At 59.3% G+C, this 25937-nt stretch overlaps 1 protein-coding gene across 6 annotated transcripts in view; it reads left to right on the forward strand.

Annotated features, from left to right (window-relative positions):
* Nucleotides 1-10117: 10117 nt before the first annotated feature.
* TNS2 (tensin 2) overlaps nucleotides 10118-25937 on the forward strand; it is a 56597-nt gene continuing 40777 nt past the window's right edge. The window contains exon 1 of one of the 6 annotated variants that reach the window (XM_024106326.3): nucleotides 10118-10299. In XM_024106326.3, the coding sequence (XP_023962094.2) occupies nucleotides 10204-10299 (96 nt within the window). In that variant the 5' untranslated portion in view covers nucleotides 10118-10203. Of the gene's footprint in view, nucleotides 10300-20041; nucleotides 20253-24125; nucleotides 24737-25937 lie in introns of those variants that run through there. The other 5 variants (XM_024106328.3, XM_024106327.3, XM_065575556.1 and 2 more) reach the window with 5 other exon arrangements.

Raw genomic sequence — 25937 nt, forward strand, 5'->3', positions numbered from 1 at the left:
ATTCAATTAATTTCTCAGCCACCGTATGAGGAAGTCCTGTATAATTCCCCTTTCGCCATGGGGAAACTGAGGCACTAAGACTGTCGCATGGCCCACTCTGCTCCTAGCTGGGAGTCGCCCTGTTGTAACCACTAGACAAACTGGGCCCGTTTCAGTTTGGCGCTGAGCCTCCCACAACTAACGTGAGCCCAACTGGAGTTTTCAGGGCCGTGCAGGAAGCACGTTAAGGTGACCCAGGGTTCTTTCCCCGGTGGAATTAGTCTAACACCTCCCAAGGGGCCGCAGCAGGGCTCTGTCCCCCTGAGAGCTCCAGCCTCTTGTCAGATGTGGGCTTTGTCTTCCTATATTAGGAGCCGCCGTCCAGTAGGAACCCAGCCTCTCTGGCGCTAGCGGAACTGGCAGGACCGCCTCTGGATGTCTAATCTGTCTGGATAGCTGTAGTGTGTGTGGCCATGGAGAGGGTGTTGCCCGGAGAGCCGGATGCCGGCTTCTGTTCCTGGCTTTGCTGCTGACCTGCTTGGTGACCCTGGGCTTTCCCACCGTCAGCCTGCGAGCTCCAGGACTGGGACTGTCTCTCACGCGTGCCGTGCAGGGCCCCAATCTCTATTGGCACCTCAGAATCTGAGTGATAATGGTGCTTTACCCAGGCTGGGGGGTGTGAGATTTGCAGACACAGCATTGCCCACACTCTAGGCTCCAAGCTCCTGCTGGTCTCTGTGCAATAGCTGGGGGTCCTGGACTGGCGCTGGGCAGCGGGGAAGGAAGACAGGGTGCTGCTGAGGGAGTGGGGAGCAGTGCTGCCTCCGTCAGACCCCTGCTTTGCAAACCTGCACCTGCCTTCTCCCAGTTCTATTAGCATCCAAGTGAGACCAGGCTCCTCTTGGGCCGGGCAAGGCACGGACGCAGAGCAAGGACCAGGCCCTGCCTCTAAAGGTGCCTACGGGCTAAAAAGCACCAGCAAAGGGAGCATCCCCCTGCTGGCCATGTTCATCTCATTGTTACCTTTGATCCTCCTGCGTGTTGTCTCTTATCCTATCCCCAGTTTGTAAGCGGCGCCGGGCGGCCTTGTTCGTACAGCCCCTGGCACAATAGTAATCTGAATAATAACTAATGAGCTGGTTAACACAGCGTCCGCTGTGGGCAAGGTGCTTTGTCACTCTGTGCCTCAGTTTACCCTCTTAGCCCATCTCTATTTAGATGGTGAGCTCTCTGGGGTAGGACCCACCTTTTGGTTCTGGGTTTGTAAAGCGCCTCTCGCAATGCCGGACTGACCCATCGCGAGGGTTCAGAGTTGCCACTGCAGTGCAAATAATATTTATTAGCCCTGTTTTATCACTGGGAAGCTGAGGCACTGGGAGGTCAAATAACATGTCCGAGGAGCCTGGGAATTGAACCTAGGTATCCTGAATCACCCCCCACTCTTGGTTTCCCTTGGCTGGTTGCTGCTCCCTTTACATTCTAACTCAAACATGCCTGTGATTAGCAATTCAGAGGCTCTCCCAGCCCGTCCCAGATGCTGAAAGCCCTCCTTTGTTCTGCTGTGACTCACATCTGTGTACACATTTGCGGCCACATTTCTGCAAGCACAGGATGCCGCGATTGAGATGCTCTCTTGGGACTGTCTGTGTTGGCAGCTGTTGGCCTTGCTTTTAAAGGTGGCCTGCAATGGAAGAAAATAGCTTTATGTCCCCTTTTTTGCTGCTGGTGTATTAGGGTAGCACCTAGAAGCCCCGCCCAAGATCCAGGCTCCATTGTGCTAGGCACTGTACTAATACAGGGGCCTTGTCTTCATCAGGGGAAAGGTGTGTGGGTGTGAGAGAGAGAGAGAGAATCCTAGTATAGACAAGGCACGTAGCAGCTTTGATTAGAACCACGTGACATTTTTCAGCTAAACTTTTTTTTTTCTGAAAAAAATGCAGATTCGGGTCCACCGAAATGTTTAGCAAATTTGTATCGGTTTTAGCATGTTGTTTCAGTCCAAAAAAAACCAAAAACCAAACCAACCCAGTCCCCTCACAAAATCCGCAAAGGATCCAAACGCCTCTGTTTGAAATGACTTTGTTTTAAAATTTCCTTCCGTTTTATTTTTGAAAAACCTACAACCATTTTAAAAAGTGTCAAAATCCAAAATGAAGTGGGAAATTTTTTTTGACTTTTCAGTTGGCCAAAAATTTCCAGGGCAATTTTCGTTTCAGGTTGACCTGAAACAATTTTTTCCCCCTTCAATTTCTCAGAACGGTCAGTGAACCAAAAAACCCATTCCTTCCACAGCTCTAGTTTTGACCTCTATTAGCTGATCGAGGCCAATTCTAGACCCCTCCCTGGCACTGGAATGAACAAAGCATAGGGCTGGTGAAGGAGGAAGGATGAAAAAGTGTGTGTGGGGAAGGAGGGGGCGATGTTCCAGGGTAGAATCGTTGGGGATGGTAATCAGTGTAGGGACAGCAAGACTGGGAGTCACATGGTTAGAAGTAAGAAGTCAAAATTTTTAGAACTGATCAAAAATTTCCATCAAAAATGGGAAACTGGGTGTCCAAGCCAATGACGCTTTTCCCGGGAAATGGCTGCTTGCCTCGAAAACTGTCGCTTTCGGCCCGAAAACTGTTTTGGGTAAAGCCTGAAGTTTCTTTCAAGTGTTGGTCAAAATTTGTCTGTTTTTTCCAATAAAAAATGGAAACCTGTCTTCTGAAAACGCCCACAGAAGCGACACAGGGTTGGTTCTCATTGCAACTTTGCTGTTGGGAGCAGGGAAATGTTTTTCATCCGGCGCTAGCAGCTTGATTTAGCTGCGGGAGGGCTCTGAGAGCGGGTGACCCTGTCAATGAGGCAGGACAGACCCTGGGGCAAGCACATTCCAGGCTTAGCCACGCGCAGCATCCTCGGGATGAGTTGATCACATCTGACTCCCGGCACAAAGCCGACCGGGCTTACGGGAGAAGCGTCACCACGATTCAGGCATGTGACTTTCCCCGCACTCCGGTTTGATCTGGTGCTAATAAAGTTCATTCCTGCAGCTGCCCGGGGTTCGTGGGATGGACCAACCAGACACAGCAGATTGCAAAATGGGCAGCTCCACCCAGGCCATCTAGCAAGGGAGGGTGATGCCCCAGGGGAATCTATCTATGTTAGGTACATAAGATCTGCCATGCTGGGTCAGACCAATGGTCCATCTAGCCCAGTAACCTGTCACTGACAGTGGCCAGTACCAGAGCATCACAGAGAGTGTATAGGACAGGGAAATATGGCAGAGATCCACCCCTGTCTTCCTCTCCTGGCTTCTGGCAATCAGAGGATTAGGAGCCCCCTTATTAGGATGAGGGATTGTATCCCTGATCATCTGGGCTAATACTGACTGATGGACTTGCCCTCCATGAATTTAGCTAGCTCTTTTTTAAAACCCAGCAATGAGTTCCACAGGTTAACTGTGTGATGGGCGGCAAAGCGTTTCCTCTTGTTTGTACTAAACCTGCTGCCTATTCATTTCATCAGGCGATCCCTGGCTTTCTCATTGTGGGAAAGGGTAAATACACTTCTCTGTTCCCGTTTTCCACACCGCTCTTGAGCTGATAGACCCCTATCCGATCCCGTCTCGTTTCTAAGCTGAACAGCCCCCAATCTTTTTAGTCTCGCCTCGTCCCGAAGCCCTTCCAGGCCCTTGATCATCTCGGCTGCAATTCTCTGCCCCTTTCCCGGTTCTGCTGTCTCCTGTTTGTGATGGAGTGACCCGTACTGGGCACCGGATCCAAAGTGCGGGTGCACCAGGGATCTACATAGTGATATTTTCTGTCCCTTTCCCTGATAGTTCCTAACATCCTGTTAGCTGCTACTGCTGCACTTCAGTGGCCCCCAGTAGCACCGGGGCAGCTCACAATCTTTAATTGCGTTGTTCTCACGCTCCTGCTGTGCGGTAGGGCAGTGCTGTTACCCTGGGGAACCGAGGTACAGGCTGTATCTACGTTGTACTCACAGGGTGTGACCGCAGTACATGTAGATGTACCAGAGCTCGCTTAGCTTTAATCTTGCGACCAGCAGCAATGCCGCCAGCCGCACAAGTCATCAGCCAGGGTTCCCGGTGGGCACGTACAGCTCCCAATACTGCAGCTTCACCTCGTTAGTACTCGTGTGAGCTAGGTTTACATCCTGTGAGCGGTGTAGACATATCCCAAATCACATGGGCCGCCCGGAGCAGAGCAACCTGGGTCTCCTAAATCCTAAACTAACCCCTAGCCACGAAGCCATCCTGCAGTCAACCTACAGGCTTGGAGCCAGGGGGCGGGAGCTCTTTGGAAGATCACGATCAGATACTGGGGAGGAATACCCAATTGCTAGAGTAGCTGAGGCCTGACCCGTCCCTGGCTTTGCAGATCAGGACCAACCCCCCTGACCTGCCAGCAGAAGCAGGTTGGGAGCTGGTGGAGGGAGCTAGATGCTGAGGGCTGATTCTTATCCTGACACCATTCCAAGCCCTTCCATTCCTGAGTTCCTCCGAGCCGCTTCGGGGCCTGCGGGATATTGAGTTTCTGTCTCTGTTATTAAAATGCCCCGGGATCCATTCGCCACTAACCGCGCATAGCTACCAGCTGGAACGCGAGGCAGGGGCGGGTGCTGCAACCTTGCCAAATGCGGGGGCCTCTGTGACAAAGTGGGAATGTTCTTAATGTTTTCTCCGAATACTGTGCGGGTGCCTCAGTTTCCCCTATGCCTTTCTTAAGGTGGTGGGATAAGGGTGTGTGATTTTTGCCGAGCCCTGGACAGGTGTGATGCTGTCTGCACAGAGAATGGCCGACACCCTGTCTCCTGGCAACTGATGGCCTGGGCCCCTCCCCTGAAAAGGTGCCAACTGAGGGTGTTGGAGAACAAAGAGATCAGGTGGCCTCCTTGCCTGGGGAAAGAGACAAAGGCCAGAGGAGGGGCCGGAGGGGGCTTCAGTTTGGAGCTGGCTGGGGAAACAGAGGGAGGCCCAGAACCAGGCGCTGGGCTCCCTACCCCCCAAGATGGACCTGACTGAGGGGTCCTGTTCTCTGTTCCTACAAGCTCTGGTTTAGACTGTGTTCCTGTCATCTAATAAACCTTCTGTGTTACTGGCTGGCTGAGAGTCACGTCTGCCTGCAGAGTTGGGGGGCAGGGCCCACCGGCTTTCCCAGGACCCCGCCTGGGCGGACTCACTGTGGAAAGCGCACGGAGGGGCAGAGGAAGCTGAATGCTCCGAGGTCAGACCCAGGAAGGGCGAAGCTGTGTGAGCTTCTTGCTCTGAAGACAGTCTGCTCCGAGAGAGGAGGCGCCCCCAGAGTCCTGACCGGCTTCGTAGGGAGCAGTTCCAGAGCATCGCCCGGGGACTCCGTGACAGCCTCGTGGTGATTTTTGTCACTGCCCAGATACGGAGGGGATGGGCCCTTTGTAAAGACAGAGCGAGGTTAGCTGCAGGTAGGGACTTGCGGAGGGATGAGTGGGTTAGCTGGGGATTCTGCTACATAGCCAGCCTGGGAGCTGAGATGGGAGGTGTCAGACCCCTGGTGACTCGCAGTGCTGGGGCCTGCTCTCCAGTCAGCGCTTTGACTAGGTGTAATTGCGTGTCTGTCCCACTAGCTGTGCCCCACACCTGCCCCCCATCCCCACAGCAGAGATCTAAACCAGGGGGTCCAGCCAGTGGCCCACAGAGGGGGTCTCCCAAGCCAGCAGAGACGGTAGGGGCCGAGCTGAGCTCCTCTTAGCTTGATGGGGAGGAGTCCGCAGGGGTTAGCGCCTTGATACACCTGGGTTCAATTCCCTGCTTTATCGTCTATTCCCGTCCGCAAGTCTGTGCCTCAGTTTCCCATCGATACGAGGGGAATAATAGCCCTGCCCTGTCTTACAGGGGGGGTCGCGAGGGGAAATCCATTACTGATGGTGACGTGCTTTGAGAGCTAGTGAGGGAAGGTGCTGCCTGTTCTGATTTCTCTCCCCGGCCCTGCTTCCAACACCCCCCTCTCCGGTGTATCTTCTTCCCCTGGGAAATCCCCAGGGGCAGCTCCATCAGTAGTTCAGACCCACGGTCTCCTCCCCCACCCCCCATCTCCCCTTTCCCAGTCATGGGAAGAGTCAAATCTCCAGAGAGAGAGAGAGCTTGTTTAAGAGACTAGATAAGTTCATGGAGGATCGGTCCATCAATGGCGATTAGCCAGGATGGGCAGGGATGGTGTCCCTAGCCTCTGTTTGCCAGAAGCTAGGAATGGGCGACAGGGGATGGATCACTTGCTGATTCCCTGTTCTGTTCATTCCCTGTGGGGCACCTGGCCTTGGCCATTGTCAGAAGACAGGATACTGGGCTAGATGGACCCTTGGTCTGACCCAGTCTGGCCGTTCTTAGGAGACTCCTTAGAAAGAAGGAAGGAGTTAGTCTGGGGATTGGCAGGGGGCGGTTGGCTGGTTCAGAGCTTCTCCCGCAGAGACATTAAACCCCAGCCCATGGTTAATTCTCTCTCTTTATGGTACCAACTAACGTGATCTAGGGCCATGAAAGGGATGTTGCTGGGGTGGGGGGGTTAGAGGATTCCATGGAAAGCTTAAAAGGACTTTTGCTGACATTGATTTCAGTTGCTCCTTTGCCCTTGTTCCTAATGAATTAATCCCGGCTTGGCCAAGAAGAGGGAGTGGCTGACAGAACCCAGGTACAATGACGCAAAAAGGATTCCCGCGGTGCGCTCTGCTTGCCGAAGATAAGCTCCCACCCTTCCAGCTGTGACGCTGGGCCGGGCCCCTCACGGGCTGGGAGCTGGGCTTGAGCCCTCAGCCTACATTACGCAAGGCACGAGGTGTTTTGGCAGGAGCTAGAAGGCTGGGTCACTGCATTAATGGCCCATTGGCCCAGCCACTAGACCGCATGGAAGAGCCGAGCGTTCCCAGGGCGGGTCCAGTGCCGCTCCAGCTGGGCGTGACGTCACGACTGCAAAGTGAATCAACGAGGCCGATTCCAGCTGGGAAGAGTCAGCCACAGCCTAGGAAGTAAAGGAAGAAGGCACCAGGTTCCCCAGGTGGCAGGAGAACCCCCCCTTTGGGGAGGCTAGCCTGCCCGCCCGCCCACCCACTAGAGCCCCGAGCGTGCCCCCTGCCGCGACTGGAGGAGCCCCAGCCCTCCCGAGTACCGAGCCGGCCCCAGCTCCGGGCCAAGCTGCCGCCCCACCCCAGCCATGCACAGGGTCTGACGTGGGCCAGGGGGCTAAAGCCTCAGAGAGGGCGAAGCGACTGGCAGGGAAGAATCAGGCAGATAAATACGTAAGCGGTTTGTTTTGAAACAACCTCCATACCCAGCAGCCAAGAAATGTGCTATTTTTAAGGCTGAACTCTGGATAACCTTCAACCTGACCTCTTCCACCCAACCACGCAGGCTCCCAGCCCCTCCCCACCTGCCACAGCCCCAGGCTTGGGGTGTTTTCAGCAGGCCCAAAAGAGGCACGTTGTGTCGTCTTGTTTTGCTGGGACCGATCTCCCCAGATTCCCCCCCTCCCCGCCCCCACTGCGTCAATGAAACGAAGCAGCCGGAGGCTGGAATTCAGTGATGGTTTCCCATCCGTATTAGCAGCCTCTGCCCAGCCTGTCGCTAAGCCCAGTCATCGAACCGGGACTCACTTCCGCCCCCGGCAGCGCTCAGCTTTGGACAATGCCTGGGAGCTGAGCGCCATTCAGATCGTCTCTTCCCGCAGCCTCGGAAGTGAGATCCGGAGGGGTAGCACTGGGGATCCCTGACTGAGATCAGGGGCCGGGGTGTTGCACAGATCCCGGCGGATTTGTGTGCATCAGGGAAATTCCCACCCGGGTAACTGGGATATTAATGCACGGTTGATTTCCCCGGACAAGGACCGAGTGAGAAGCAGCCCCCGACGGAGCCTAGAATGGCTCAAGGTCACATAGCAGGTTGCGAGCAGAGCAGTGATTAGAACCCAGGTGTCCTGACCCCTATGCCGGTACCTGAGCCACTAGACAATGCTGCCCCCCTCTGCTGAAGACCCATCTTGTGGGGGCAGAGATGATGGACAGAAACGCCTCTGCCCCACACCCCGAGGGCGGGCACTAAACGCCATCTGTTTGTCTCCCCCTTGGGCAGGTTTGGGGAGGCGGGTTAACCATGGATTTGTGACCCAGCAGCGTTGGCTTCAGAGTTCGGGATCAGCTGGGAAAGGAAACCCAGGGACAACGGGTCCCAAAGAAGTCACTGAGAGAGAGCTGAGGCCACGTCGGGTGCCTGGGCTGGGAGCTTGGGGGATCAGAATGAACGTAGGGTCTAGGGCCAGATGTGCTGCTGCTGCTGGCGGCAGATGTTGCTGCAGTGACTCATTGCCAATGTGCCCGCCTAGGCTCACCCATTGATTTCATCTGGAGTGGCACGCCCAGAGGGGGCTCGGCGCTGGGAGAGTAACCCCCCCTCCGTGGAGTGTCGAGATGAGGATCCTGCGGTACTCCAAAGCCAGACATCAGAATCCTGGGCAGGGCACGGACCCTGCTCCACACAGTGCCCGGGAGCTGCCACGGCTGGGCTTGCAAACAGGCCTGGCCCCGAGCAGAGCGGCTGAAAACCCCGGCAGATCTTACAGCAAGGAACCTGGTTGCAAAACGGGCCCGTCTTGCCCTGGAATATCTTCTCCAGAGGGCTCTGCCATTCCAGCATTCTGCCCCCCTCCCCGGCCAGTGCTCCCAGTTCAGTTCTGGGAAGGATTGCTGGACCCCACCCTCTGCCCATTGCCAGTGGGAGCTCTTTGATCACGGGAGCAGCCAGGGGCACAAGACACAAAGAGCTCCCAGTCCGACCAGGCAAGATGGATGCAGGGTGGGAGGGGGACTAGGGGCCCAGAGGGGACTGAGTGACTTGCCCCATCAGAGCAGGGAATAGCCCACACGTCTCCTGCTCACTGATCTAGCGCATCAGCCATGAGGCCACTGCCTAGAGCCGCACACATCCCCTCCAGCCCGCCCTCCCCGCCTCCTGGCCGTAACCCAGCCCTGTCACAGCTGCGCTGCCTAGCGGGACTCGGCTTCCTCCCGGCAGCAGGAAGGAATTTGTCACCCGCCGGCTCTGGGATGCTCCGTGTCGACACTGGTCCTTCACATCAGGGCAACGGTTCTGACCCGCTGACCCCTAGGGACGGGGCAGGGACCCCGCGAGCTGCATCTGTGGCGCTGCTGGGACGCCGGCCCCCGACCCCAGCCCACGCCTTCCGCATGCAAGAGACTAAATCCACCTTCATCCCAGCCCTGGCTCCATCCACGTACAGCTGCTCCAGTGCCCCACCCCCCAGGCACAGCACGGAGGGGCACTTCCACACACCAAGCCCGGACTCCTGGGTTCTAGCCCTGGCTCTGTCGCCAGGAGGCCTCAGACCAGCCCCTTCCCCTCTGCTGACCCCCGTGGGTAGAAAGCTCCATCAAGCCCTCAGCATCATCAGTTAATTAACGAGCACATGGCTGGCAGAGGCAAGCTGCAGGGGCCCCTACCCACACCTACGACCTTTGGGGGGGGGGGCTCTAAAACAGGGGACTGCCTCTAGCCCCCCACCTGCCGGCTTTCCCAAACCTCCATCCGCACTGCGCAGCTCGTGCGGTGGCACAGAGGCAGGGCGGATGCCTTGTTCCTCCATTTCTCTCCTTATCTGATCTGATTCCTGGCCATGTGGACGGCCTGGGAGAGATGGGAACCAAAGTCATTCGTCCTCTTGTGAGCTGGGCCGAGGGTCTGCAGCCCCAGAGCTGGAAGGCTGGAAGGAAGTAGACGCACACATAGACACACACACACATATATATATATATACACACAGCACATATATCTATTTGCTCTGGAGGGGTTTCAGAGCAGGAATATGTTTCCAATTAGCCACTTCCACAGCTTGGAATCATGCACTGAAACTAGGATCCCTTCACCCTTAAAATCTACCTCCCCCACGCACATCATTAGCCCCAAAGGTTAAGACCCCTTCCCCGTCAGCTCCTGGCCTGGCTGCATCTCGGAGATCTTCCGTCTCCACCTGTTGACGGGCCCCAGCGGCGTGAGATCGCAGCTCACCCTGGCACGGCTGACTTTGCTTTGGCACCAGAAGGAATATTATTAAGCGACTGTGTGTCAGAGCAGGGGGGGAGCAGGGCAGGAGGTGGAGTTTTCAAGGCAGTTTCAAAGAGCCAGAGGAAGAAAACAGCAGCGTAGGCAGAGGAAAACCCGGAGGGAGCGGTGGGGACCTCATGGGCTGGGGTAGTGGCTCCGAGTGCTGGGGACACGACTGCTGTCAGCCACCCCGGGGGAGCAAAGGCAGCAGAACAAGAATGCAACTGACCAAGGTGTGTTATCAAAATCTGCGCAGCAAGGGGAGGAGGGGCAGGGGGGGGGGGAGGAGAAGGGAAGGGTCGGATCATGTGACGAACAGTTTTTGGGAGGGAGGAAGCGCTGCAGGGAGGGGGCAGAAGTGCGTGTGGCTGCGGGGGGTTCGCCATCAGGAGATGGGAGCCGTTGTTTTGCAAAAGGTGAAGCGATCTAGTGGGTGAAATGTGAAACAGGAGCTGGGAACTCCCCAGATTGGCCTCCGATTCCCAGCATGAATCACTTCCCCTACAGTGCCTGGCCCCCCGTCTGCACAGTGAGAATCCCAGCTCAGAAACCCTCCTCCTGGCCCCCCGTCTGCACAGTGAGGGTCCCAGTTCAGAAACCCTCCTCCAACAGCTCCTGAGGAGAGGGGACCCAGGGACCATAGTAATGGAGCAGAGCAGGGCCCAGCCGGTCCTGTGGCCAACACCAGCTGATTCAAAGGCAGGGGCAGCACTCCCCAGTATGGACAATTATGCAATAACCATTGCACCAGGGAAGAGCCTTCGTGACCCCCTGGGACTGGCATGTGCCCTGAATTAAATCCGTGGGTTTACATCCTTGCTAATAACAAATACCAGCTAGGGCCGGCGCATGTTCCCCCACAAACAGCCAATCCTTTTTTTTAACCCTAAATTTCATGAGGCGGTGAGTTCCGCAGGCAGATTAGGATGGAAGGATGCGCTAGCCAATGTGCGGAGGACAAGAAGTGCTAAGTGTGTTTAAAGAGGAGAGGACCTTGCTTTCCTCCAGCCTCCTGGGCTGCCAGAGAGGTTTGAGCCACCCCTCCCACGGACCACGCGATGGGGGGGCCGCCATAGCGAGGAGGCAGCTGTGTCAGGGCTCCCCGTTTCACCCGACGTGATGGGTTTAAGCGCCGAGCTGCGTCAGGGAGGTGAGAGAGCTGCTGAACCGGGGACTTTTCCAGCTGGGAAAATAAAGCCCCTTTCTGTGCTGTTTGCATGTTCCCCAGGCACGGGGCCTACCCAGGGTTTGTGTTCCCCTGCCTGCATATTTTAATTCCTCCCCAGGCTGGGAGCTCTCGCTTTCCCTTTCTCCAAGCCTCTTTCTCTGGCCTTCTTGGCGCCATCTGATTTGGAGGACGTTCTTTGCATTTTTTGAGGTCAAAACCTGATTTGAGGGGATTTTGTGTGTTTGTGTTTGGCCGGAACAAGGGGAGCCGAGTGCACATGGGTGAGATCCGGTCGGGGATCCTCACAGACGTCTAATTCACGATCGGGGTGGGGGGTCGCTGATGGCGGGGCTAGGAGAGGGAGCGTGGAGAGAAGTGTGGACTACAGGGCTGGTGGAACAAGTAGCTACTAGGAATCTACTCTGCTAGCAGGAAGCTACTGAATTCAACGGGACCAGCTGATGGAATCAACGGGCCAGAACTTCCCCTGGAGATGACGGGGAAGCAGTGTGGGCTAGCAAAGGCGGTGTGATATATTGGCTAGGGCATTGCACTGGGAGTCAAAACCCTCTGGGTTCTCTTCCGAGCTTCGCCTCTGATGTTAGATGAGTCGCTTCCCTGCGCTGATTGCCTCAGTTTCCCCTCCCCTACTCTCTGTCTGCTTGGATGGTAAGCTGTCTGGGGCAGTCACTGCCTCGTGGGCTGTGATCTCTGCTGAGCGGAATGCAAATTGCGAGTGAACGGTGCTTTGTTTTATGCAGAAAGTTATTGACTAGATTTGCCGTCTGCAAACGGATCACGGAGCCTTGGGTATATGGACGGGAGATCCCTCCGTATAGCTGAAAATGTCACTGGCCTGAGGACAGCTGCTGGGCAGAACACGAGTTGCAACAATGTGTCATTTCATCTCTTCTAAGCCAATAGAAACAGCAGCTGCCTGGGGTTCTAATGAAGTCACATCCCTTTGGGGGGAGGGATAGCTCAGTGGTTTGAGCATTGGCCTGCTAAACCTAGGGTTGTGAGTTCAATCCTTGAGGGGGCCACTTAGGGATCTGGGGCCAAATCAGTACTTGGTCCTGCTAATGAAGGCAGGAGATTGGACTCGGTGACCTTTCAGGGTCCCTTCCAGCTCTGTGAGATAGGAATATCTCCATATGTTTAGTATCAGAGGGGTAGCCGTGTTAGTCTGAATCTGTAAAAAGCAACAGAGGGTCCTGTGGCACCTTTGAGACTAACAGACTTCTGTTAGTCTCAAAGGTGCCACAGGACCCTCTGTTGCTCCATATGTTTAGTGACTGGGCAGAAGTAGCAGCATAAGAGGAAAACAGCCCTACTCTGCCCCCACCCTCTTGAGTCCTTGACGTGAGATCCAGCTCTGTGATGTGGGGCAGAAAGTTGAGGAGACCTGTTCCCAGAGCTGCCACTGGCCTGCTGGGTGATGTTAGCCAAATCACTTGCAGTGTCTTCCTCTTTGCTACCCTGAGGGGCAGGGACTTTGTCTGTGGGGCCCTGATCTTGTCCCTGGGGCTACTGCCATACAAATCACTACCAACAGCTTGTTCTCCCATCGCAGGGAGCTGGAGGGCAGGAGAGTGGGGCTTGTGGGGGTAGAAGCAGCGGCTCGGGTGCCCAGGGAGCAGGCCGACCCGATCAGCAGGGAGTAGCTTTCCAGAGTCACCCTTCTGCAGAAGGGAAAGTTTGCAGGAGAATTTCAAAGGCCTTGTTTATACTTGGGACTAAGCCATCAGAAGCCAGGAACGACGCAGCAGACAATGGAGCTCGCCAGCTGCACGGGGTTAGCCGCACCAGGGCAAGCCGCGGCTTGGTCTGCGTCGGGATCTGTCACACCCCAGCCCTTACTGAGCACTTCCTGCAGCAGAGCCCTCCACCGGCCGTAAGGCGGGGCAGTACTATTAGCCCCATTGCACAAAGGGGGAAACCGAGGCACGGCAAAGTGACTTGCCCAAGGGCACACAAGACGTCTGCGGCAGAGCAGGGAATGGAACCTGGGTCACCCGAGTCGATGGCTGGTGCCCAGCCATAGCTCCTGCCCACGCTGGCTGCTGGCCACTGTCTGAATTGGGCTAATCCCCAGTCTAGACATGGATTTCGGGGGCAGCCTGGGGTGTGTGCGTCAAACCCAGGTGAGGTCTCCCAAAGCCCTGTTACCATGGCATAGCCCCTGGTCATTTGATTTCATCTCACAGCAGACTTTGTCTAGCGTCCAGGCAGGGGCACGAGGCGGGAGCTGCCAGGAGAAAAGATCTCACGGATGTCGCAGCAGTCGTAGGGTAAGGCTGGCTGGCTAGGGCCTGCTTTCCACGGGCCCATCACCACAGCATCTGGGCGTTTTACAATCATGAATGGATTTTATCTTCACAATCTACCCTGTGAGTAGGACAGGACGATGACCCCATTCAGAGTGGGTGAAACTGAGGCCCGGAGAGGGGAAGAGAGAGATCTTGAGATTTTTCCAAAAGCCTGGCGGATAGAGACTCAGGAGACCCGGGTTCTACTCCTAGCTCTGCCAGTGATTGTGGGCAAGTCACTTGGCCGCTCTGTGCCTCAGTTTCCCCCTCTGAAAAAATGGACAGTAATTCTCTCTGCGCTCCCCTCCCGCCCACCTCTCAGCTGCAAGAGGCTCTCCATGCAAAGCAGTGTCGCCACGTGTCTTCTGTTTCTGAGAACGAGCTGCTGGTGTCGTGTCCCTCAGAGCCTGTCTGGCCGGAGGAGGCTTGAGGGAGGAAACTGCTTGGGGGGTAGAGGGATGTATAGGCCCAGCTCCTGTGTGCAGTGGCACAAGCACTGAGTCCAAGCCAGGACTTTGCGCAAGGCAGCTGGGCCAGAGGGAACTGCAGGATCTGTCTAGGCAGAGGTGGGCAAACTACGGCCCACAGGCCACATCCGGCCCGCGGGACCGTTCTGCCCGGCCCCTGAGCTCCTGCCCCGGGAGGCTCGCCCCCGGGCCCTCCCCTGCTGTCCCCCCTCCCCGGCAGCCTCAGCTCACTGTGGCGCCGGTGCAAGGCTCTGGGCTGTGGGCTGCAAGCTCCCGGGGTAGCGCAGCTGCAGAGCCCGGCCTGACCCGGTGCTCTGTGTTGCGTGTTGCGTGGCTGGCTCCAGCCGGGCGGCGCGGCTGCCTGTCCTGGTGCAGCCACGCCGCCAGCCACCGGTGCTCCAGGCAGCGCGGTAAGGGGGCAGTGAGCTGGGGGGGAGGGGGTTGGATAGAGGGCAGGGGAGTTCGGGGGGTGGTCAGGGGCCGGAGGTGTGGATAGAGGTGGGGGCGGTCAGAGGGCGGGGAACAGGGGGGTTGAATGGGGGCGGGGGTTCCGGGGGCAGTCAGGGAGAAGGGGTGGTTGGATGGCGCGCTGGGGGGCAGTCAGGGGCAGGGGTTCCTGGGGCGGTCAGGGAGAAGAGGTGGTTGGATGGGGCAGGAGTCCCGAGGGGCAGTCAGGGAGGAAGGAGGGGGTTGGATCAGGTGGCGGGGGGCAGTTAGGGGCAGGGGGTCCGGGGGCAGTCAGGGGACAGACAGCGGGGGGGGTGTGTGTGGATGGGGCAGGGGTCCCGGGGAGGCCATCAGTGGGCGAGAAGCAGGGGGGTTGGATAGGGGGCCGGGGCTGGGCCATGCCTGGCTGTTTGGGGAGGCACAGCCTCCCTTAACCGGCCCTCCATACAATTTCTAAAACCTGATGTGGCCCTCAGCCCAAAAAGTTTGCCCACCCCGGTCTAGGCCCAGCAGCCTCCATAACAAATTATCCAGCCCAGCCGAGCCTCTGTCCCTTGTCTACAACCAGGGTCTCCGTAGGGCCGTGCCGGGGAGCTGTGTCTATCGAAGGGTTAATGCTGAGCCCCCGTTGGTTCCAACCCGGAGACTTAACCTCTCCTTGCCCCCATGGGAGCTGAGGGGCTGGGTGGGGGAGCCTACACCGTGAGCTGGACATAAGCTCAGCGGGCGCCCCCCAAGCCCAGCCAGGCCCCCAAGGCTGCGAAGCAGTTGGGGAGTTTTTGGAGGGGGGAGTCGGGATTTTCCACCCCAGATGTTGTCATGGAGGAGGAGAAAGACAGAGCATGGGTGGGGGGCAGGGGCCATGCTGACGAGGGGGTGATGGGCTGGAGGCCGCGGGGGCTCCCCCGTACGGCTCCCGGGGTGGGCAAGGCAGCCTCTGAATGGGGACAGACAGAGTCTGGGCCCAAGGGAGAGAGGAGACCCCTCGCAGCTGAAAAATGGGGGGGGGCCCAGCCCATGCCCACCCCCTACCCCTAGACCCCACTCCACCCTCCCATCCCCGGCCCTTTCCTGCCCACCCCCAGGCCTTCCAGCTCCCTCCCAACCCTTCCCCCTCCCAGCCCCAGCTCGTTCCCAGACATCGCCCTGCCCCCCATCATCTCCCCATGGCTCCCATTTCCACACACATCCCCCCTGCTCCATTCCCAGCTCCTGCCAGTCCCACATGGAAGTGTGTGCCTGGGGGTAAACCCAGCCGGTGCCCACCCTGCCGTGAGCCGGGCCGGGCCCAGCAGCTGCTCTGACAATCCCGTTGCTCCGGCCTGGTGCTGCCAGCACGTCCTGGAGCCGGGCCACGGGCCTGGCAAAGCCAGGACCCCCTGCTCAGGTTACTGATCCCAGCTGCCCCCTTCCTCTGCCCCTTGCCCCCCACCCAACCCTTGTGCCGTGTGGGCAGCGGAGTGAAGGGAGCCGGCAGGGACCCTCGTGAGTTGGACTCCACAGACGGCTGCACTGACAGGGCTAGCAAAGGGTTAATTAAGGACATTCCCGCTGCCCCCAGGATCTCCATACAGGAGCAGAGAGGAGACTGGCTAGGAACTGGTATCCGAGGTCAAGGGCTCAGCGGGCAGATCCAGGAGCATCATGCTAGCCCAGTTTCTGGGGCAGGTTGCACCTATCACGGATGCCAGGACTGGTGGGCCTGGCTGGCCCCTTCACCGAGGGGCCTGGGGCAGGTTACAGCGGCCCGGGCAGGGGGGTTTAGAGCTTTCCCCCTGCCGCATTCACCTTGGGATCAGCCCAGGACTGGTCTCACCCCAGGCAACCAAGCAGCCATGAACCCTCCTCTCTCTCTCTCTCCACAAGCCCCTCATCCAGCCCTGCCCCCTGTGTGCCCAGCTGGCATGGAGGGCAGGGTCTAGGCCCAGGGGGGAGCAGAGACCCTCCCCCCCCAGCTGGAGAATGGGGTGGGGAGTCACCAGCCCGGGCCCACTACCATACCCCTAAGTCCCAGCGGGCCAGTTAGGGCCCAACTGAGACCCAGCAAACTCATCTCATCATGTCAACCCCCTCCAGTGTTCCCAGCCTGCAGAGCAGACTCAGGGCACTGGGCTGTGCCCCGGGAATGGATCTGTCTCTGTCTGCACTCCCCCAGCTGGGAACATGAATGGGGAGAGGTGGGGAAACCCCTTCCTAAGCCGGCCTCACTCCCTGGAGCCCATCCCCTGCTCTCGGGCACTGCAGCCCCCTGGGCATGGCTCCTAATCCCCCCCTACCCCCCCGGGGAAGCTGGATCCAGGCCTGAATCCCAGCAGCCAGCGCAGAAAGGCTGGCCCCGCTCCAGCTCTGATAACAGCCTTCCCCTCCTCGGAGCAGGAGCGTTACCCTGACAGGGAGCCTGGCGTGATGGAGTGACAGTGGCCAGGACACCGGATGCAGGCGGTTCAGCCAGGCCCTGCTCAGCGAGGGGGTTGGCCATGATAGGGCTAATTGCCTGTGATGAGCCCATGAAGGAGGCTGGGATCGGCAGCCAATTCCCGCCCCCCTCCCATTTCCTTTCCTCTGATATTTATCCCCAAGGGAACTGCTGCCAAGATAATAAATATGTTCAAAAATCCCCCTGAAGTGGCAACAGGCCCCGCTCGATCACAGCAGCACAATGGAGACCGGGGCCCTGGTGTATCGGAGGCTGCACAGCCCCAGTCGGCGAGTGGGGAAACTGAGGCACAGAGCGAGGCAGAGCCTTGCTCAAGGTCATGCTCTGGGGCTGTGGCAGACCCAAGCCCAGAGCCCACATTCCCTCCGGTCTACTCCAGCGCTCTGCCCACTGCGCCACGCTGTCTTCCCCTCTGCTTGGCCGTTGCGCACATCTCTGAGCGCCCAGGCACCTTCCGAAGACGTGGCCTCCTGAATCGCAGGCGGGAAGCCTCTGGTTCCTGCCACCGATCGCCAAGCGCTTTGTGAACAGGAAGCCCCACCCTGCCTTAGGGAGGGGTGGACACTAAGGCCCAAGCTTAGGTCAAGGACCTGGCCAAGGTCACACAGTGAGGCATTTGCAGAGCATAAGAATCCTGAACTTCCAGTGTCCCCTGCTCCAATCACTAGACCCCACTCCCCTCCTCGAGCTGGGATGAGAACCCAGGAGGCCTGATTCCCAGCCCCCCTGCTCCAATCACTAGACCCCACTTCCCCTCCTCGAACTGGGATGAGAACCCAGGTGTCCTGATCCCCCACCCCCTGCTCCAATCACTAGACCCCACTCCCCTCCTCGAGCTGGGATGAGAACCTAGGCATCCTGATCCCCCACCCCCTGCTCCAATCACTAGACCCCACTCCTCTCCTCGAGCTGGGATGAGAACCTAGGCGTCCTGATCCCCCACCCCCTGCTCCAATCACTAGACCCTGCTCCCCTCCTCGAGCTGGGATGAGATCCCAGGAGGCCTGACTTCCAGCCTCCTGCTCCAATCACTAGACCCCCGCTCCCCTCCTCGAGCTGGGATGAGAACCCAGGCGTCCTGATCCCCCACCCCCTGCTCCAATCACTAGACGTCTCTGCCCTCCTAGAGCTGGGATGAGAACCCAAGAGTCCTGACTTCCAGCCCCTGCTCCAATCACTAGACCCCGCTCCCCTCCTCGATCAGGGATGAGAACCCAGGAGGCCTGACTTCCATCCCCCTGCTCCAATCACTAGACCCCGCTCCCCTCCTCGAGCTGGGATGAGATCCCAGGAGGCCTGACTTCCATCCCCCTGCTCCAATCACTAGACCCCGCTCCCCTCCTAGAGCCGGGATGAGAACCCAGGAGTCCTGACTCCCAGCCCCCTGCTCCAATCACTAGACCCCGTTCCCCTCTCAGAGCCAGGAATAGAACCCAGGCATCCTAATCCCCCACCCCCTGCTCTAATCACTAAAGCCCACTCGTCACTACCAAACCTGGTGAGACACAAACAGCTGATGTGCTCTGATGCCGTTCATTCACCTTTAGCCTTTGGCTGCATTCGGGGCAGCAGAACCAGACGGGGGTTGGTTCACGCCCCCTCCCGGCTAGCAGCCCCTGGTTAGAAAGGCAGGTACGTAGACTGGCAGCTCTTTGGGGCAGGGGCTGTGTTTGTGCAGCTCCTGGCGCACTGGGGTCTTAGGCCGAGATTGGGGGGCGCCGATAATCCGAATAATAATAATAAAACCTGAGCCCTTTTGCCAGCTGCGTCTCGCCCCATGCAGTTTGGTGCCTGCCCACAAGGTGGCGCCCCGTGACCTGCGCACAGAGCCCAGGGGCTGCACAGAATTTGCTTCCCTGTGGACTTGCACGGGTGATGCTCTGGTGAGCCTGGCTCCGAGCGGTGGAGGTCACAGGAAGCCGGCAGAGTTCCTCCCAAGCCCGGCTCCTGAGTGCTCTCTGGGCCCTGCCTTCGCCTGGGAGAGCGGGTCAGGGTCAGGCCGGGCCTGGGAATGGGACGGCGTCTCTGGGGACGGGGGCGAGATTTGGGAGTCAGCAGGCAGAACGGGGCATGGGCGCAGCTCGAATGCCAACTTGGGGGCGTTAAAAGGGGGCGGGGGGGGGGCAGCACCTGGCTGCTCGGGCAACTGCAGCTACAGCCTTGCTAAGAACTATATCAGACCCAAGCGACAGTGTGGTCTAGTGGGCAGAGCACTGGGGTCTATTTCTGGCTCTGTTGGTGACGTGGGCAAATCCCTCCCCCCGATCTGTGCCTGTTTCCCCTCCCATCCCATTTGGATGGCGAGCCCTTTGGGGCAGGGGCTGTCTATGCAGCACCCAGCGCAAGGGGCCCCTAGCCTCAGCCCGTAGTGCAGATGACAGTGGGTAAAGGAGCGAGGCCCCTAAATCTGTTATACGGCCTGGCCCCTCGCGTCCTTCGTTACCGTACTGCCCCCTAGCTGGGAGCGTCCTGGGGCCAGAAGAGGGGACGGGGTCCCTGCCTCCCCATTGGAACAGAGATTTCATGAAATCTCCCCCTGCAGGGAAGAAGCTGCCATTAGCACCTTGGTCCAGCGAAGACGCCCTGTTGCCCGCTGCTCCCCGGCCAGACCTGCGTCCTCAGCCCTGTGGGGGCTGCCCCAGGGAGCTGGATGGAATGAAAGGAAAACACGAGGCCGAGGAGGGTCGGAAACGTTCCCGGTTCTCGGACTCTCCGGGGAGCAGCCGGGTTTCAAGGGGGCTTCAGGGGCCGTTTGGGGCCAGCCGTGGACTATGTTTGGACCCGGCCTGGCCCAGCAGGGGTATAGGGGCCATGTGCCGAGCACGGGGGGGCAAGCATTGGCCCCAGCCCAGCCACTCTGCCCAGCCTCTGACCCCCATGAAGCCAGGGGCCACCAGCTCCAGGATTCCTTAGGGCTGAGAGGCCAAGCAATTGATCCCTTGACATTAACGCTTTCTGCGCCTTGCAAGGGAGGTCCCAGGCCTGAGCTGTGTAAGCCATTATATTAACACTCCCTGCGACTGCTGGGCTGCCTGTGTCCGGGGGCTAACCCCCCCGGCCCGTAGATGATTTCATTTCTGTGGCAGGAAGCCAGCACGCTCAGCCTCCCTGCAAGGAGGGTGGGAAAGGGGGCCGGGAAAAGCGGCGGAGGGAGGAGAGGGTGTGTTTTCCTCGCTGCTGCTCCGGGTTAAGGGAAGCCGGGGCTGCATTCCGGAGGACTCGCTCTGACCCAGAGGCCCAGGAGTTTTCCCCTAAGCAGGAGCGCGGCTGGAATAAGACAGAGGAGACGCCGCTTTGTCCGGCCCAGGGGGGACGGCTATGCCCGAGCCAGCTGCTGGGCAACAAGATCAGCATGAAGGTAGGGACCGGCGGGCAGCTGGCAGCCCCGTCCTGGGGTGACGGGGCGGGGAGGATGGAGCGATGCTGGTTCTCTAGGCAGCCGTGCGGGTCCTGGGAATGGGATTTAAGGCCGGACGGGGACCTCCAGGTTATCGGGTCTGACCTCCTGTGCCTCCCAGGCCAGGAAACCCTCTCCTCCCCGCATGCCACACCCCCACAGCTGAGTGCAGACATTCCCTGGGGGGAGCGGGAGCGGGGGTGGGGGAAGCCCCTGGCCCTCTCTGCTGGGGGAGGAGGGGGTGTGTCCGATGCGAGCAGCTGGTCCTTAGCGTAAGGTTTAAATCAATGCAAGAGCTGCAGGGCACTGGGATTCGTGGGGGAGAAACGGATCCCAGACTCAGCATTAGAGAGAGCTGGAGATTGGGGCAATCATTCTTTCTTTCTTTCTCCTGAGCCCCAGTGCTGTATTCACTCGGCCACACGGCCTCCCTATAGTACTGCCACATTCTGATCGTTGTTATCCCCAGTGTAAATGCAACGCAATGTGAATGGAGTGACTCCAGATTGACACCAGTCTAACTGAGACCGGAATCTGGGCCAAGGAGGAGAACTGAGCTCCAGCGTCATTCAGCGGTTGAACGCTGCCGGCCGCGGCGTAGGGGTTTGCGGTCACTTCCACTCTCTCTCCAACCGGCCGGCCTCTGTGTTTATTTAATCGGCGCAGCCTATTCTGCCCCTTCATCGTAAAAGGGAACGGGCCAAATTCACCACTGGCATAAACACAGGCAACTCCACTGTTACAGCAGGGAGGCCTTTGAGCCCAGACGTCTCTCTCCCAGACCAGGATGGGCCAGGTTTGCCAGCAGCAGGGCTGGGTTTGCCGGTGCCCCCGCACGCTGCGCCTCTCTGCAGAGCTGGCGGCTTGTTTTGGTGCCTGGTCAGGAGCTGAGGGTGTGTGAAAATCTAGTCCGGAGTGGTCCGTTCGGTCGCCACAGCTTGCTGGGTTTGAGCTGGGCTGTGGCACCGCATGCCTCGGGCGTGTGTGCGTGTGAGACAGCATGAGAGGCGGCGCTAGTGGGTGGATCGATCGGCGTGGTGTTGCACGAAAGCCGCTGTGCCAGTTGCAACCCCTAGTGTGAACGTGCTGCATGAGCCCTCGTGCAAGGCCTCCGCCCCAGGGTGTGCAGCTCCACGCGTGCAAAAACACCCAGCGGGGGAAAACCTTTAGGCTTGACTTTCGCCTCCCTAGGTCTTCACACCACGCACAGTCAACCTGTGGAACTCATTGCCAGGTGATGTCGTGAAGGCCAAAAGTGTAACTGGGGCCCAAAAGGAATGAGATATGTTGATGGAGGATAGGTCCATCAATGGCTATTAGCCAAGATGCTCAGGAACACGATCCCCATGCTCTGGGTGCCTCATAACCTCCGTCTGGACACCAGGGGATGGGCCGCTTGATGGTTGCCCGTTCTGTTCACTCCCTCTGAAGCATCTGGCCCCGGCCACTGTCGGAAGACAGGACACTGGGCTAGCTGGATCCCAGTGTGGACTCAAGACCTGTCAGATCTCAGTATTTGCCTCCTTTTGCTCTACTTGACAGCTGGTTCCCCGGCCAGCCCTGGGCTGAGTCACTCCCCCCACGGCTGTTCCCAGTAGGAACAAGCAGGCAAAAGAGAACCGTTTTCCAGGTCTGGAAACCACGTGGGTGCTCTGGAGGCGAGGGGACGCCCACGCCCCCATCTTAAAGGGGCAGCTGCGCTCCGGCCACAGATCACTTCCCTGGGCTGGGAGGAGCTGGAAGCCAGGCTGGGCTTGGGGGGGGGGACACGCTGTGGGGGGGGGGTCCCAGCTGAAAACTGCGCCCCCTCCAGGCTTCAGTGGGAGCCTGCAAGTGGAAAGACCCCTTCCCCCCGCAAAGCCTCTCGCCCTGGCAATGCCACTTCAGCTCTGCAGACACAAGAGGAGTGGGATGGTTCTGTGGACTGCTCCGGATGGCTGCAGCCCCCCGAAATCATGGTGCTCCCCCACACCTGGGCTCTGTGCATTCTTGGCCTCAGGGCAAAGCTTAACGGGTGCATGTTTCAATGCTGTCCTGCCCCCAGGGCAATGGGGAGCAAGGAGCCTGCCTGCAAAAGGGATGCCAGCAGCCCAGGGAGGAGTCAAGGCTGGTAGTCACAGCAGGAAATTGGCTCTTCTGAGGGCAGGTTACTGCATAACCCACTGCAGGGTGTCGCACCCCTTCCTCCTCTGTGGCCAAGGCCGCTGTTGGAGGCAGAGTGGTGCCCCAGAGAGCGCACTGTCTAGCCTGAGGATGGGGAGGGGAAACTGAGGCACAGAAAGGGGCCATGACTCGCCCCAGGTCACCCAGCAGGAGAGGTGGAGCCGGGCCTAGACCCCAGCTGTCCTGAGCTGCAGGCCAGTCCCCCTGACCCTCTAGAGCAGGCCGGTCTCAAAGCGCAGGGGGGTCCTGCAGGCCCCCGGAGCTCTTTGCAGGGCACATGCAGGGGGTTCTCCAGGGGACGGGCAGCAGGACTGACCTGAGGGGAATGTTGGAGAAACTTAGGGCCGGGGGAACTTGGGTCTGCATGAGAGCTCCACTCCCCCGCAGAGTAGTGAACCCAGGGCCAGGGCGGCAGGGAAGAGCGGCGGGAATTTGCCAGGGGAAGAGCGGCGGGAATTTGCCAGGGGCTGGGTTAATTAGCAGGTCACAAGACTCCAGTGGCAGCCCCTTGGCACCCTCCCAAGGTGCCTGCGGCCCCGGGCGAAGCGGAGAGACACAGCAGAGGCGTCAGGCCGGGAGCAGGGGGACAAGTGCGGAGCAGGGAAGGGGAAGAATGGCAGAGAGCAATTGGGGTCCGTCTCCAGGGAGGCAGAGCAGAATTGTGCCCTGCAATTCATTCTCCAGAACTGTGTCCACTCTGGCTTGGAAGGGGGAGCCGTGTGGGGAGACGGTTCCCCCTGGGGGCCCTTCCCGGTCAGTTTGCCCCGAGATCGCCCTGGTTACCCAGGAAGGAGCCCCCCTTCCCGTGCTGCCTGCCCACCCCTTTGCCATGATCTGCCCCCATCCTCCTCGCTGCTTTGGCCTGTGCATTGGGCCACGTGGACTCTCTGCCTTGGGGGCAGGAGCCTGGTTTGTTCCATGTCTGTACAGCGCCTGGCACGTGGTGGGTGCTATCGGCCCAAACTTGCCTGATCCGCCCCCCTTGCCCAAGCCAGGATCCCAGCTCTGAGCCAGCACACGGTGACCGGAGGGGGATGCTTGTTTAGGAGCAGTGGAGGGCCCCGTGGCTGGTTGCCTCTTGCTCAGTGGCTCTGAATCCCTGGAGGGGGCAACTGAATGGGTGAGAAAAGAAAACAGGGTGTTCAGGATTCACAGCCCCCCGTCCACTCTCGCAGGGCTGCGCCGTGCTCCTCGAGTGGGCCAACCCCCCCCGAGGCTGAGGAACTGGCGATAGCCCCTGTGCTAGGAGAACTGTCCCGTGAGCACAGGTCAGTGGGATGGGCTGCTTTTACATCCAGTGGCCCTGGGTTCGAATCCCACCATGATTCACCCACGGGTGTGTCCTTACAGGGGGCTGAATTCCACTCTCGGGTGGAAGGGAGAAGTGAAAGTGGGGAATCCCAGGCCAGGGGGGTCTCTGAGTGGGGCTGGGAGCTCTTGGCCTGGGGGGAAGGGATCTGTTGCTGGGGGGCAGGAATGAATTATTCCTGTGTGTGGGGGAGGGAGAAGGTGTCAGGCCCTGCCTTCTCTGCTGCCTTGAGCAGGAGTGAGAGAAAGTGGGGGCTGGGGGCTCCCGTCCATGCTTGGGGCCTGCCCGCCCCAGTTGATAGCCACATTGCCGACCCCTCTAGGCCTGACACTGAAAACCCTGGAGATAAAGCCAGGGCCAGAAGGCATTTCCTGGCTGCCTCTGGGAAGGGGCCTGCAGCGGCATGGGTGTCACAAGTGCGTCAGCGCTCAGCCCTGCCTGGCCCACGGCGCCGCGTGTGAGCCTCACCGATGACCTGCTCCGAGACGTGTGGGGTCGTCGTGCCAGAGCCAGGCCCAGCCGTGTCCTGGCGGGCAGGGCCCCGCCCGTGGTGGCCTTCGCCGTGACCTCAGCACGAAGGGAAGTGGCTATTGTGAGTCAGGAAACACCAGCTCGTCCCTTCGTCCTGATCCCAGCCCCTGGGCCGGCTTCTGGCTCATTGTTTCCAGCCTCACATCCTATCCCACGCGCCCTGGTCCCCTCCGGCTCTGACCGGGCTGGGCTGCCGGGGGAGTTAGACCTCTGGGGCTGGGACGGGCTGAGCCCACCGTGCCGTCTGGATGGGGCTGCGTCGGCGCGGGCGGGCGCACTCTCCGGCCGGCCCGGGGCTCTGAGCCAAGAAGGGGACGGGGGCTCAGCCTCTCTGGCCCAGCCCAGCACCGCGCCTGCGGCCATGAAGCCCAGGCACACAGTGGAGATGCTGCTGAGGGCGCTGGGGAGGCGAGAGAGCACCCGGGTGCCAGGTTCCAGCAGGGTAGGTGTGACCCCCCCCCCCTTACCCCCACCCCCCAACTCAGCTGACAGCCCCACCAGTCCAGGGAAGGTGGGGGTGGCATGGGGTAGAGAAAGAAGGATCAGCTCCTCTGCAGTGGGGGATGTCAGCAACATAGGGCTCACTTGGGGGTCAAGCCCCTCTCATAGAGTCTAGGGGGGTTAGACATGGAGCTCACTTGGGGGTCAAGCCCCTCTCATAGGGTCTAGGGGGGTTAGACATGGGGTGCAGGTGTGTGGGGGTCTAGGTCTAGCCCCATGGGGGGCACCTGTGGGTCCGACCCTCCATTGGTAACCAGGGTAACATGGAGATGGGGTGGGAGGGCGCTAAGGGAGGCGCTGTCCCCAGCCCGTGCAGCGGGAAGGAAGTTGAGGGTGGGGGCCACAGGCAGGTCCTGGGGCCATCCGAAGGTCCGCGTCCGGCTGACTCATAAATAGTTTCTAGGAGGGCCCGGCCTTGTGACGGGGCTGTCAGGGCGCCAGGGCTGTGCTAATCGGCGGGACCCTGGAGCACGGCCCAGCCGGAGCCGTTCCAGGCTCGGAGCAGCAGGAGGAGAGGCTGGAATGTGGGGCCCCTGCTTCCCCGGGCACAGCACGGCCCGGAGGTTCCAGCTAGTCTCCGGGGCCAGAGCGCGGCCCTTCAGTAAAGAGTGCGGCGTGGCCCTGAGCCCTAACGGGCGGTGATGAGCAGAGATGGGGGTGTGTACAGCAGGGACGCTGGGCCGAAAGGGTTAACCAGGCAGGGCCCGGCACTGGCACTGGGAGGAAAGGATTAACCAGGAAAGGCCTGGCACTGGGAGGGAAGGGTTAACCAGGCAGGCCTGACACTGGCACTAGGTGGCACTGGAGGGAAGGGTTAACTAGGCAGGGCTCGGCACTGGGACTGGTTGGCATTGGAGGGAAGGGTTAACTACACAAGGCCTGGCACTGGCTGGCACTGGGAGGGAAGGGTTAACCGGCACTGGCACTGGATGGCACTGGGAGAGAAAGGTTAACCAGGCAAGCACTGGCACTGGCACTGGGAGGGAAGGGTTAACCAGGCAAGGCCTGGCACTGGCTGGTACTGGGAGGGAAGGGTTAACTGGCACTGGCACTGGATGGCACTGGAAGGAAAGGGTTAACTAGGCAGGGCTCAGCACTAGCACTGGATGGCACTGGGTGGGAAGGGTTAACCAGGCAAGGCC

Source organism: Chrysemys picta, chromosome 22, assembly GCF_011386835.1.
Source record: "Chrysemys picta bellii isolate R12L10 chromosome 22, ASM1138683v2, whole genome shotgun sequence".
Taxonomy (NCBI): domain Eukaryota; kingdom Metazoa; phylum Chordata; order Testudines; family Emydidae; genus Chrysemys; species Chrysemys picta.